We start from the raw sequence: 14,593 nt of genomic DNA, 5'->3' as shown, positions 1-14,593 counted from the left end.
TTTTAATTGAAAAAAAGAAGAAGTTAATATTAGACTACATTTTAATATATGTATATATATATACATCCAGGAAACAGGTTTGTCAGCCTGAAGGTATCGCTACATTAGATAAATGCAGTGGTTAAAAGTAACTTCTTGTTTTTTCTTTTTTCCTGCATCTGAATCCTGAATTTCAAATTTACTTGCATATACTAGTTAGGTAAATACACTAGGTTAGCATGCATGAGCAGAATGAAGAGTCAACACATACACTGATTGTAAATGTTCTATTCTAGAACATTTTGTACCAATTAAACAATTCAAGATACATTATAAATACAATTCTGTACATTATAATAGTGTATGTTCAAATACATTTCTATTTACAACTCCTTTTTAGGGAGAGCAGCTTTGTTCTCTTCTTTAAAGTAAGGTTCTTGGGTTTCTTTCTTTTACTTGCAATTACAGCTTGAATATTTACCTATTTCTAGTCAGTTCCACAGTTCACTGCTTTGATAAAACACACGTTTGTAGGAAACTCTTCTTCATACCTAAGCTAATTTTCTCTAACCCGATGCTGTCCATCGCCCCTTTATTCAATCCTCCATGTGAAAAACTGAGTTATTGAGTACCTTTTAAGGTGTAGCATCACTCATCAGTCTGTTAGCATGTAAAATGGAGATGGACATCCGCTAAAAAGGCATTCAATCAGTCAGTCAGCAAGGCAGGATGGCATTTTGAATACTTGTGGGTTTCAAAATATACATACAGGTTCTGATCCATACAGCTATGGTTATAACTACTGAGTATTTTGGGACTTATGTGCCTCTTTTTATAGAAACAGGGCAATAAGGCATCCGTATAACCAGCCTCAGACAAAACCTAGCTGCTTTGTACATCTAGTGTTGACACACAGTTCATCGGTTGCAAATATTTCATCAGTCCATCGTGGAAGACAGTCAACAAACTCTCCAAGAATCCTTTCCAGTGCAAGCATTCGAACACCAACAGTTTCGTGCTGGATGGATGGGGATTATTTCCTCCACAGTGTTACAGTACGTCAACAGCAACATTTCTAACTGCAACTCGGGTTTGCAGATTCGTCTTATGCTCAGGGTATGTGGCATTACTCCTAGAGATATGGCACTAAGCTTTAATTGGACACATCGATTTGTAGCAAATACGTCCACATACGCACATTAGAAAAATAACATGTAACTCATAACAGCAGATATGGAACCGAAGTTCTTTGGTTAGCCCTGATATTTCATATTGATGTAAATATCAATGTTTATTAACAGTAGTACATTCTTAATCTTCATATCCCAGATTACTCCATTATGAGCCTAGGGGGAGCTGGGGGGTGGCTGGAGTGCATTGCCTTACAAAAATACGGTAGTGTTCAGAACCAATGTAACAAAAAGTATGTGGGTAATATTGTATAAAGACTCCCAGATTAAAGTTTTCTATAAAAATATCACCATATAGAAAACTAAGATATGTGCATAGTGATTTTTTTGTTGTTGTCAGTGAACAATAATTAGGATATACCTTCATTAAATGCACAGGTAAGATATGCTTTGAGACAGCACAGACTCCTTCAGCTCAGAGAATTGAGTGGTCAAAAAGATAATACGAAGGGAGGCCGAAGAGGATCTGAGGACCACGCTCAGATCCCTGCAACTCCCCGGAAAATGCGTCCTTCTTTGGGTCCTATCTGATCAGAGTCTGCGGTTCAGTGTCCATGGAGGGTGGTCCTCTGGTAAGACGAGATGGCTTCACAAACACGCCGTGGCCTGGGGGACAGCGGAAGTACACCCTTCCCTGGACTGTCCCATTGTGCTTACCTATAGGATGAGGCATAACTTATTAGAGGAGTTATGGCTCACTTCTAATCACTTTTAATGTAGACTTCTCTTACAAACACGTTTTACAAAACAAGTAAAATGTAAATAAAATCAGAATAAAAAAGACTTTTTAAGCCTTTCAGAAAAAAAAAGTCATTTTAAACTTGATGCCAACAAAACATTTCCAGAAAGCGGTCTTTCAGGAAAAAAAATATGTGGATTAGGATCCGAAAGAAGAAGAAGATGAAGAAGAATCTGCACATGCAACTGCAGGGATCCTTAATAAAAAAAAAGTGCAAAGTAGCACCTCTGCAGTCCAGACCTGCTACTCTCTCAGAGCATTTGACACATTGTGAAATGAAGGCTGGACTGTTGAGCAGCTGAAATCTTATATCAAGTATGGACATAAAACACATTTTGATGTCATGACTTTTTAAAAATGTGTTCCTGAGCTTTGTATTAAATGCTTCGTTCTACACGTCTGTCTGCTGCTGGCACTGTGTCCAGCAGGTTTGGATCACAATTGTTCAACAGTTTAATGTAATGGCCTATTTTCACTACAGAGACCTTTTGGCACGTTCTGCTCCGCTGTGCTTGGAAATCTATCTTGGTCTAGTGGATCACTGACAGGTGTCCTACTCTTTCTATCTGAAGCTCTTCTGCACCATTAAAGGATAAACCCTTTTTATTCTACCGGACCTGGGACCCATTTCTTCATTACCTAATCGCCTCTGCATTTTCCGGGATGATATATGAGTCAACAGTATGTATTGTGTTGCCTTTACTGGAATGTGATGTTTGTTTAGCTTCCTTTTTATTTTTTTTCTTCCTCTCTCAGTCAGGTTTAGTTCCCTGTAATTTATACACAGTTTGTATTACTACAGTATTTGCCTGCTTTGCAAAAAAAAAACAAAAAAAACCCCCCCCACAAAACTTTGGCTTTTTTTTACTGGCATCAAAAGCAAAATGTGCAATTTTTATAGAATTTTATAGAATATAGAATGTATTTGTGCTTTTTTCTTTTAAATATAGGGATTTACTAATTTCTGTGTCCTGTTTTACTAACATTCACGCTGTGTTTCAGCTTTATTAGTAACAGGGTAGCACACAGAAAAAAACCCACATGTTATATGATACGTACAGTATATTAAGTGGAAACTGCCCTGGGGTCACAGGTTTATTGCTGTTTGTCACAGTCTGACTCATTTTCTAGACTATGAGTCAGTCTGTGATGACTACAACACATCAAAACTAAGACACCTTTTCCCCCCCTGCTTTTCCTCTTGTATACCACTTGGGGGCAACAGAAACCCCCTCAAAAGTATGAGATCCCTTATGAGATTGATATGGAAAACTACGAAAGCTTGTTTCTGCTATTTAAAAAGAAATATTTTTTGCCATCCTCAAGGCAAACTTTTCAGGTTATTATCTCAAAATTTTGACGTATCTATCTAATGTACTAACTCGTTAGTTTTGACTTATCTCAGCCAATCAATACATTTTTAAGCACAACGTATAAACTGGATGCACAGACAGTTTCCTGTTTTGTACAGCCAGAAAACCCAAATCATCATTAGCATTCATGTGAAGTTTGTGTTCACCTGTTTGTTGTCTCCAAAACAGACCAAAGAGAAATACCAGTTGCTAAATGCTCCACTATGTTTATCCATTAGCCTTTAACAGAGCCTTTGAGATCTTTCCTGCTTGGCACTGAGTGCACAGGCCTTAAGTGTTTGGTTTTTTTTTGCTTTTGTTTTCTTGTTTTGTTTCCTAGAAACAACAGCCTGCTGACACTAATGGACCAGTCAGAGTGGATTAACAATCCCACCACTAAAAGCAAACCTCGCTCTCCTGTAAGTCGCTCTTCTAATCCTCTAATAGACAGTCAACAGGGGGTTACAGCGATTTTGTTTCACCACATAGCCCCACATGTGCGTTAGCCGTGACTGACACCAGTATTTAAGGGATTAATAAATACTATATTTATATTGCTGTTAATAACTGCATAGCCTTAAAGACAACATGTATAAATTAATCATTAAGTTTTTGACTAAGGAATACAGGACATCAGATATATGGAACATTCAGACTGTTTAAACGAATCATTCTTTCCTGTAATAATTACTTTTCTTGGGGGTCTACAAACAGAAGTTTTAAATGGACTCACCCACTGCCATGTCCAGCTTCACACCAATCCAGATCCCCTTGGCAAACTCCACCCCTCCCACATAGTGGACCGTTCCTCTCCTCTTCCCCACCCACACCTGCTCACCAGGTGCCATCCAGTCAGGAAGCTGAGCAACAGGAGTGCTCTCATCCCCACTGGAGTCTCCAGAGGGCTCGGCGCTGCTGGGATTTGGACTGGGACAGGGACTTCCATGGGGCAGATCCCCTTGGGCTGGCTCCTGAATGGGAGGTTCTCCTCCTGCTCGCAGAGCTGGAGCTGAAGACGTGGCTGTAGGTAACGATGTGAGTAGAGATGGCGATTGTGGAGGTGGGACCGATGCAGCAAGATTTATTTGGGCTGGAGAGGCGGAGACTGGGGCTCTGACTGAAGTGCAAAACACTGTTGTGTTAGGGCAGGACACACCTACACTAACGGCGTTTTCATAATTAGGATATTTGCATATTGTCTTTTCGGGAAGAGATGTCTTAAGAATACCAGAGACATCAGAGGTGAGCTGATTGTCAGTGTCACGTGTTTCTACATCGACTGTTTTCTTCTGCTCGTTTGTACAAACCTCCAACCCCTCCTCCCCCCATCCCTGTGTAAAATGTTCCAAATCAGCTACACCAACGCTGTCATCAGCCCCTTTAAAGTCAGTAAACTCCTGGCTGGTACTGAGTACACAGTTGTTTGGTGAAGGGAATGACTGTGGCTTATCAGTGCAATTAGGAATACTGATAGGTGAGGAGGCTGAATGGATGAGCAGGTCCTGAACCCCATCTGCCGAAAGAGGTCGTGGCTGAGCATCACTCCCCGCAGAAACACTTTTGGTTCGGGTGCCGCCTCTTCCAACAGGGCAGCCAAGAGGGTCATGGGAATCTCTGGAGGTGCAGCTGATATGGTCAGAGCTCTCACTGGCACTGAAAGGCATGTCAGACAGCGTGGCATTGGAGGCACTGTGTGAAAAGTAACCACTAGTGCAACTGCTGTTCGTGGGGCTTCGCGACACCTCTCTCTCGCTGCTCCCACCTCCACAACGGCTCCCCTTCAAGTCAGAGCGAAACCCCTCCTGGCTCTCCAGAGTGGCGTTGTAGATCTCAAAGTTTGCAAAGTCCTCTGGGATGTAAGGCTGTAAGGTGCTTTGGTCCTGAGAGCCACGATTTAGACTTAGAGCCATGCGCACATCCGTCTCCTCGTCTTCAGAGTCCTGCCGATCAAAAGAAGAGCAGCGGGACAAAAGACACACCAGGTCTGATGTTAGTTACAGCACGTATAGCCTATGTGAAGACTATTTACAGAAAGAGACTGGAGACAATGAAAATGGTTGAATGTAATGATGGAACAGAGCATAATGTATGAATATTGTGACACTTTTTTCTTTGATCTTTGATAACTTTACTGGTGTTTGCTGCTTTAAATTTGCATTCACATGCTGCATGTCCTTTAACGTGACCCATCAAGTTAAACACCTATCAAACCACTCATTCTACACTTAGGTCCACGATTTGTTGGGCAAAGACATAATTTGTGTATTTCTGTAGACCGCCATTTAAATGAAACAATTAATATATGACTGAAGTGCCTGCTTCCAGCTTTAATTCAAAAGGTTTAACAAACGTCGGAATTACAGTTATTTGTATATACAGTCCTCTAAATTTTAAAATTATAAGAATTAAGCGGACAAACCAACATCATTTTAAATATGAGGATTCTTTTGAATACTTTTGCAGTCATTGAGGTTTGAAACCCATGGACATCACGAAATGCTTTCTCCCTTGAAATGCGCTGCTAGGTCTTTACTGCAGCCACCTCAGCTGCTGCTTGTTTGTGGGTCTCTCTGCCTTCTTTTTTGTATTTATTAATTGTAAAGCATGCTTTGTTTGGTTGAGATCAGGTGACTGATTTCATCATTAAAGAAACTCTTTCTTATGATCCATAAAGTCTGTTCATCTTGACATTTCTTCAGGGGAAGAAACGTTTTGTCACTCATCCAAGCTAGACTGGGATTGGATGACTGAGGATGCATCTTATACTTTCACCCTCCCATCATTCTGGTAAAAGTTTATTGTAGTTTCTTCAGACCAGAGGAATTTTTCAGATCTGCACAGGCTCTTTTAGATGTTAGACATGTCTGATCTGACCTTCTGGTTCTTTAGTGTTTTGCTGTTTTGCAAACCCTTTGTATATACATTTATGAAGGTGTCTCCTGATTAGAGACTTTGACAACAATAATCCTGTGGTCTTGCACTTTAGCTGTCTTCCGTGGTCTCCCAGGTATTTAGATCCTGTTGAGATCTTTTTTAACAATGGTAATCATTTGGCCATTCCAAAAGTTTTTCTCTCTGATAAATTTATTTAGTTTGTAAGCCTAATGATGACCTCCCTGAATTACACTGACGTTTCTTTGGGGATGATGACAATGAAAAGCTATAAAATCCAGTTTCAACAACTGATATTATGTCTGCTCAGTTTGTGTTGAAATCACACAATTACCCTCCTTTAAACATGAAACTACTTTTCAGTCAATTAACAAACTAATTTTGAGGAAATAGATGTATATGAAAATGGCTGTAATTCCTAAATAGTTAGTTAAAATTTATTTTTAATTTAAATTAAAGCTGAAAGCCTGCATTTCGGTTTTCTCTTGGTTGTTTGATTTTAAATCCATTTTCCTGGTTTACACAGGCAAAGCCAAAAAAAATGTACAGTATAATAGTATATTTTTGCATTTCACTGAATATTTGAATGCGGCTGTTTAGAAATTATACTATACTATATCATAATATTTTCTCCAAAAACATATATTTGTGCCAACCCATAAAACCCATGAAGCTCTGCTTTTTCAGCTACCTAAGTATTAAAATTTGGTCATAACTTATTTCAGCTTGTGATTTTGATGGTAATCTGGGGCTCATAGTAGCATTTAAACTGCTACTATGCTATTAATCTTAATATTTTCTATGCATGTATTAGATGTGTTGCATGTATTGCATTATAATCAAAAGTATTACCCCATTAATATCACAGTATTACATATTTTAACCAAAGTATTGAACTGATATAAACACTTTTTTTTCTACCAGGTTAGTAGCAACCTAAATACTATTATTTCTAACTAGCTTTCCTGACTAATGCTATGTTATTACTGAGCCAATGAAGATGACTCTTGTTGTAAATGCTGTCAGTTCACGGATTATCTGCCCAGCAAAAGGACAAGTGTATAGTTGTGAGTGCGATACTTACAGCACACCGACTACTTGTTACGTCAGCATGTGTTATGTCTGTGCAAAACTCCTAGAGTAACCCTCAGTGGAGAGTGTAACACTTACAGCAGTGTGTGGCAGTGTGTGGCTGAGCTGTCTGCTGGTGGGAGTGGAGGTGGGGGTGGAGGTGGAGGTGGAAGGCTTGCAGTGGCCCTCGCTGCCTGCCCTGGGTCGGCGCCAGGGGCAGGGAGGGGGGAGCAGTGCAGGGCTGTCCACACATGAGCGCATGCTCTGCAGATGGGTCAGAACAACAGCACACACTTCACACACACAGCATGCATGGAGCTGGGCAGGCCAGTTATATCATTAGTGCCATGCAGTTTAACATTTCACAAAAACAATGCTTGAAGTGCACTAAGGACGAGGGACAGTACTTTTTATTAGAGAACACTGGTGAGCAGTTAGCCTGTGTAGTTTCTTGCACTCGTTTTCTCATGCCCCGTGAACAAGTATAATCTTAAGCACTTGCTCACACTTAATACATGCATAAGACCATTTTAAACAGACTACTGCTATTTATGTACTCCTGCATTTATACATTCAGAACTTTTATGCTGATTGTTAAAAACCTAATTCTGAAAAAGTTGGAACTGAAAAATGTAAATAAAAACAGATTCCAATGATTTACAAATCTCATTAAACTCATATTTTATTCATAGTAGAACAAAAAAAAAAAACCAACCCATGTCAAATGTTTAATCTGAGGGATTTTACTATTGCATGACAAAAATTAGCTCATTTTGAATTTAAAGGCAGCAACTTTAAACATTTCTTCATCTACAGTACACAATACAACCAAAGGATTCAGAGAATCTGGAAAAATCTATGCAAAAAAGACAAGGTTGAAAATCAGCATTGGATGCTCTCTAAGGCAGCACTGCTTTAAAAACAGGCATGTCACAGAAATCACTGCATGGGCTGAGGAACACAGCTCCCTGTGCCATCCACAAATGGATGTTAAAGCTCTATCTTGCAAAAAGAAGCCATATGTGAACATGGTCCAGAAACGCTGCTGTCTCTCTGGGACAAAGATCACTTAAAATAGACCATGTTTGGAAAACATGGACTCTGCATCCTCTGGATTAAAAAGGAACGGCAACAGCTGACTTGTTTTCAGTGCTGAGTTCATAAGCCAGCGTGTCTCGTGGTATGGGGGTGAATCAGCGCCTATGGGATTGGTACCTTTAAAGGGACTATCAGCACTGAAGGTTATATACAGTCCTCTCCACAGAAGTCCAACAATTGGTCTCTCTGGTTCCCAGCCATTTACTTATTGTAGCTAAGCAAAGAGGAGATACCCATCCCAACTTATTTTTTCTGAAAATGGTGAATTTCTTAGTTTAAATACTTGATGGTTTTTATTTTTTGCTATTGTGAATAAAATATGGTCTTATAAGATTTGCAAATCATCACATTCTGCTTGTATTTGCATTTTACACAGCATCCAAAAATCTTTGTAACTGGGTTTGTAGAAACTTCTATCTGCGAACCACAGTATTCCTGATATAACCTCAGTCCTTACACCTCTCTTAGTCCACTTCAAGAAAACAAATGTGCAGTGTTAGTTTAAATGATCGAAACAGTGACAAAAATATCCGGAAATTCAACTTCCACAAATAAAATGAGACATAACACAGCACAGCTTAGTCAAGTTGAAGTCATGCTCCTATGTGTCACGCACCTTCTGCTCAATAAAGTGACAACAACAAAGTGAATTATGTCATCACGCAGCTTCGGACAATTTGTGTTTTTTGTCAGCGTCGTTATACTAACCATGTTTTGAAAGTGTAACTTGATGTGGTGAAATTCCGACAGTGATCTGACAAAATGGAAATGTGGAACTGGAAGAAAAGTGCAATGGCAAAAGGAGCAACATGCAAAAAAAACCCCCACAGAAATGAACACCACCCATTTAGAGTGATTTCAGCTCCATCCTCCTTACCTCGTGTCCCAGCAGCGGCCGGGCCTCAAGAACTTTCTTGGCCTTGTTTTCCTCTTTGACAGGAAGAAGAGACTTGAGGAATTTAGGAGGTTGTGGGGAGAGGACTTTAAAGGGGCTGGCAATAAAAAAGGTCGAACTGTCTGGAACCAACCCTGTATGGGAACATTCGGTGTTAACTCTAAGTCAGAACGGAACGCTTCCACACACGTGCTTTTTCTGAGGTTACCTGAACTCTCCTTTTTAATGGGTGTGGTACAAAGGGAGCCGTCCTGTGGATTACAGTTGGTGCTGTCCACACGGTCACAGTGATCCTGTGATTACAGTCACAACAGACCACAGTCATCACACAAATGTACTCTTGCATGACAGTTACAGAAAACGTTGAACAAGAAGCCCGACGCACCTTACAGTCTTCATCTTCACAACCAGTCAGGTCTGTTTTACTACATAAAGACTGGAGAACAAGAAATAGGACAGTAAAATTATGTGTATAATTTTATAGTCAAGTTATTTCCATATGGCCAGCAGGACATGCAGTGAGTGATTTCTTTAATTACTTGCTGTACATTTGGTGTGCTGATACTCCTCCTTAAGTGTCTCCCCTTGGCAGCGAGTGATTCCTTCACTGTCACAGCCTGCAGAGACCATTAAACAAAGGCAAATTTATCTCTATACATCATCCCTAAATAATTAATGATTATGATGTACACTAAATTACATTTTTTACTAAATTAGATTGTGTCACTGCGTAGGTTACCTGTCGTAGCCTCTCCAGGCTAAGGATGTTCTCCACCTCCAGAACTCCCCGGGTGTATTTTTCTATGTAAGTTTCTCCATCCTGAGTCTCCTCGCTGTCCCCACGAGCAGCCATGAGAGCCAAGGTTTCCCTCTCCTCTGGCTCCTCCGAAGCCTGGAAGAAAAAAAAAGGAAGGAAGCTTAGAAAGAGAAGTTAAACTCCAAACACTGATAAAACAGAAGCAGAGTTTCCAACATACCTTTGGTATGTTGGAAACTATCTCATAAGTCACACTGCAGGAGTAAAGCATGTTCTTTAGCGACATTCTTCTCTTGAGGCTCTGAGTGAAACTCTGTAAGAAAAAAAATATTCAAATTATGTTGATCATTAAAACATGACAGACATCTGTAAGCCTAATATGTTCTTTGGGCTAACCTCCTTTGGTTACATCTAGAGTTTCAAGTATTAACCTGTTTGTTGTAGATGTTGACAGCAATCCTCTTGCGGAGCACCAGCTCCATGGAGGCAGGGTGGCTGAGCTGCACCGTGGCTTTAATGATCAGGTAGATGCGTTCATTTGGCGACGTGACCCGGTTGAGGTGAACAGAATCATGAATGGATGAATCCCAGGAGCACACTGCTGACACCTAATGAAATTTCAAACTTGTGTTTAATTTATTTAATTTCACATTTATCTATAGAAAGAATGTGTGGCAGTGGTTTTGTGACAGCACAGGGAGACACATGGATTACGATGGCATACGTGGACCGTAGCTCTGGGTTTGTCTAATTACCATTTAGACAGCATTTAGCGCAACGATTACTGTAGGGTTAGTCCTGCTCAACATCACACAAAAAGGAATAAAGATTAATTTCATTTAATTACTTCCTACCACACATGCTGCAACCCATCCAATTAGGCACACATAATTGTAGGAAAAAAGTTGCCCTAAAACCCTTTTATGTGTCAATTTGTGCAATTATGTGAGGAGAAAAACTTTATAGCAGCAATTTAGCAAATGAAGATACCGTAAATGTCGGGCTATAAGCCGCTACTTTTTGCACAAGCTTTGAACCCTGCGGCTTTTAGTCAGGTGCGGCTTTTCTATGGATTGTCCGTGATTTTTGTCATATCGTAAGACGATTTGTTTTGTGTTCCGCTGTTGTACGGCACTACGTTGCCTGGCGGAAGGATCGGGGTTCAAGAGTGGTATGTTAGTCACATGTCCGTCCGCCAGGCAACGTAGTGCCGTACGAAGTAGCGCGAAAAACAAACTTCAAAGTAGCGCTACGCGTTCAGCGGGAGTCGTGGATGATGAGCGGCGATAAACTTGCAAGTTATGCCCAAAAAGCAAGTTATGCCCAACTCCACCGGTGGATTCTGACAGCGTGGAAAAGTGTGAAAACATCCACGATCACCAACGGATTTTGAAGGGCTGGACTGCTGCATGATGGAGAGGACACCGCCACGGCCCTTCTGAGGGTGTTCGACTCTGACACTGACAATGAGGATTTCTTTGGTTTTGAAAGTGACAACGAAGGAGAGAAGAAGAGTGGATGACGAAGCGATCCTGAGCCTGTTTGTATCTGACACTGGAGAAGAGGACTTTGGTGGTTTTAGTGCGTAGGAAGAAGAGAAAGATGGTGGTGAATGACTGACTTTTCTTCTTGTTAAAGCCGTGTCACTGCACCTGAGCCTAAAAGGTAGTCTGAATCTATTGTTCTGGTGTGCTGTAGGTTACTGTTATGTACTTACACTGGCTGCCTGTCCGTCAGAGGATAGACTTTAAAGTTCTGATGCTGGCCTATAAAGCTCTGAATGGTTTAGGACCAAAATACATCAATGACCTCCTGACCCAGTATGAACCATCCAGATCCCTCAGGTCATCTGGATCCGGTCTTTTATCAGTTCCCAGAGTCAGAACCAGACACGGAGAAGCTGCATTCAGCTTTTATGCTCCTTATATCTGGAACAAACTCCCAGAAAGCCTCAGATCAGCTGAAACACTCAGTTTATTTAAATCCAGGTTGAAGACTCACCTGTTCTCAGCTGCATTTGAATAAAGCACCAAATCCACACTTTAAGCTTAAATTTCAAAACTTACATTTAACTACTGATTTTATCTATTGTTCTGATTTTATCTGTTTTGATTTTATATACTGTTGTTTGTTTGTTTGTTTGTTTGTTAATTAGTTAGTTTATTTGCTTGTTTTATTCAATTTTAAATCATGCTTTTTATTTGTTCTTGTTTCTAATGTCTCTGTAAAGCACTTTGAATCACCTTGTTGTTGAATTGTGCTATACAAATAAACTTGCCTTGCCTTGCCTTACATGTGCAAATATGTACCCATAACTTGTTTTTCAAAATATTAATAAAAGTGATGTCTCCAAACAGCCATCTCTTTCCTGACAATTCCCTTTGTGCATATTCTCTTACATATGATGAGTCAACATTGAAACACCTGCGGCTTTTGGTCAGGTGCGGCTAATGTATGTACAAAACAGGATTTTCCCCTGATTTTAGCTTGTGCGGCTAATATTTAGGTGCGCTTTGTAGTCCGGGAAATACGGTAATTTAACATGGAGCCATAGTAAAACCAAAGACACACAAATTTATATGTTTAACAAAAATACTCTACAGAGTTGACTTACTTACAGTACATTCATTACACTATTGGATATCTGTGAGCTTCTCTAAGTAAGTAAAGGGAAAAGGCAAAAGAATAATAATGCATCATTATTATTATTATTTTTATTTTTTGACAGTTTTGGGCCTCCATAGAGTCTCTGAGTTGCCAAGAGAAACCAAATTGGAAACACTTTAATCTTTTTTTTTGTCTATGATTCAACTCAAGTATTTTTGACCAGGAGAGGGCAGTAAAGTAACCGTTGTTACTTACCTCCTCATCACTGTGCCTAATGATAGGTAGATAGAAGAACTGGCTGCCGTGCTCTTTGGGCAGTATAGAGTTAACGCCTGCAGCATGTGGGCCGGTCAGCTGCTCGTTCACTGTCAGATTATCCGCTGGTGGCGTACAAAAAGAAGGCCGTTTGCATTTGTGAAGCCAGCGAGGAGTCTGTGAAGTAAAGTATGTGTCTGCCTTACCATTTAAATCCAGGAAGAGTACAGGAATGTGAGCTTCCATTCCTGCAGGTGGAGTCCTACAAGCAGTTGAACAACAGGGTATTGGTTCAAAAATAAAATTAAATAAAAGGCAACAAGAAGTTTTCATTTCTGAATGTTTTGTTTTGCTTGTTTTCACCAGTCTGCAGGAGCTCCCGGGATGCCACTACCAGGTGCAGGTACCAGCACTGCATTTCTCTCTTCAGTCAGCCCGACCCACTGCTCCACCAGCCGAGCTTCACGCTCAATGTCCTCCTCTGACTTCTCTACATGCAGTGAGAAGGATAGAAGTTAAAAAAGAAATGTTTAAAAAAATGAGCAATCTTGTGATCAGGGCCTAAAACCCACCCTGTTTGTTGATGATTTTCTTGATTTGTTCGTCAAGATACTCCCGACGTTTGATTAGTGCATCTGACCAGCGCTCTCTAACACAGTTGAGATCCTCTTCCTGGAACCAAACAAAGAGCTGAATTAATGCCAGCTGGCTCAGTGAAGCAAAGGTTCTGCTACAGGGCAGAGTGAATTGTTACCAGTGGATGATGAGCGTGCACTGGGCTGATTTCTCTGAGGGAATACTGTAACTGCTCCCAAACACCCCCAGCTAATACTTTGGAAAAGTAACAGCTTTACCAAACCCAAGATGTTAAAAAGTAAAAGTCTTAAGCTCTCCAATTCTGGCTATAAAACAAATGTGATTTCACTAAATAAACACATACACAAAAGCTCTCCTTATCCCCCTTTTGCAATCGCACTCATCATTCACACTCGTTTGCATGCACCTCCTCGCACGCAGCCAAAGGTCCCCAAAGTCCTACCTGAATACATGGGAAGTATTTCTCTGACAGAGCAGCAGAGAGTAGATTCCCCTCTGCAACATCCCCAATCCCCGAAATACCTCAGAGCCAATCATGTTACGCTTCTGCAATCAGCACACTCTCACAATGCAAAGTACTGTAAATCATGCAGCCATGCAATGCCCAAGTGATTAATTGAGGCGTATTACTTCTGCAGCTCTTCAGTAGTGACAAGCAAACAGTAGCATTAGTGCGCAAAACCTGAGGGGAAAGGCAAGAGAAGGTGGGACAAGATTCTGGCAGACATGCTGCTCCCGGAAGCTCAGGGTGAACCTGTAATTTGTTCGTTTTTATTCTAGGAGATGCCAAAGAGTTGTTGGTGCGACTGGTAATCACAACACATCAGAATACATCCACGTGTGCAGCTGATGCAGATGCTGTTTAATAAAGCGCTTCTTTAGTCGGCAGGGACCTCCTGCCTCTCATGCCCTCAGCACAAGGCCTAGTCACAAACACGTGATCACATCGGTTGGTGTCCTTCATGCTGCAGTGTGAACTAAAGGGTGAGCAGCAGCAGCAGGAGACTCGAAGGGTACCTGATAACTATCCATATCGTCTTCCACCTCTCTCTGGCAGGAGAGAACACACTGAGTCAGATGTGGAGAAGCAGTAAAGGCCTTCACTTGACACGTCAGATGAAACCAGTTGTTTCTCATCTAGCTTACTGTGAATTTCAGTGA

At 40.8% G+C, this 14,593-nt stretch overlaps 1 protein-coding gene across 5 annotated transcripts in view; it reads right to left on the bottom strand.

The window, feature by feature from the left end:
- Positions 1–252: 252 nt before the first annotated feature.
- kif13a (kinesin family member 13A) overlaps positions 253–14,593 on the bottom strand; it is a 39,120-nt gene continuing 24,779 nt past the window's right edge. The window contains exons 26-40 of one of the 5 annotated variants that reach the window (XM_086311990.1): positions 14,450–14,482; positions 13,408–13,507; positions 13,199–13,325; positions 13,042–13,097; positions 12,836–12,960; positions 10,405–10,581; positions 10,194–10,286; positions 9,956–10,108; positions 9,756–9,833; positions 9,602–9,652; positions 9,425–9,509; positions 9,199–9,350; positions 7,323–7,487; positions 3,994–5,200; positions 253–1,826 (exon numbers count right to left, since the gene is read on the bottom strand). In XM_086311990.1, the coding sequence (XP_086168116.1) occupies positions 1,693–1,826; positions 3,994–5,200; positions 7,323–7,487; positions 9,199–9,350; positions 9,425–9,509; positions 9,602–9,652; positions 9,756–9,833; positions 9,956–10,108; positions 10,194–10,286; positions 10,405–10,581; positions 12,836–12,960; positions 13,042–13,097; positions 13,199–13,325; positions 13,408–13,507; positions 14,450–14,482 (2,736 nt within the window). In that variant the 3' untranslated portion in view covers positions 253–1,692. The remainder of the gene's footprint in view (positions 1,827–3,993; positions 5,201–7,322; positions 7,488–9,198; positions 9,351–9,424; positions 9,510–9,601; positions 9,653–9,755; positions 9,834–9,955; positions 10,109–10,193; positions 10,287–10,404; positions 10,582–12,835; positions 12,961–13,041; positions 13,098–13,198; positions 13,326–13,407; positions 13,508–14,449; positions 14,483–14,593) is intronic. The other 4 variants (XM_086311991.1, XM_086311993.1, XM_086311992.1 and 1 more) reach the window with 4 other exon arrangements.

This window comes from Aulonocara sp. 'chitande type north' Nkhata Bay, linkage group LG11, assembly GCF_057382095.1.
Source record: "Aulonocara sp. 'chitande type north' Nkhata Bay isolate Kocher_YH1m ecotype deep benthic linkage group LG11, A_spYH_male_GT1.1, whole genome shotgun sequence".
Lineage (NCBI taxonomy): Eukaryota > Metazoa > Chordata > Actinopteri > Cichliformes > Cichlidae > Aulonocara > Aulonocara sp. 'chitande type north' Nkhata Bay.
Note: the sequence above shows the minus strand (reverse complement) of the source record. Positions and strands in the feature narration are given on the sequence as shown.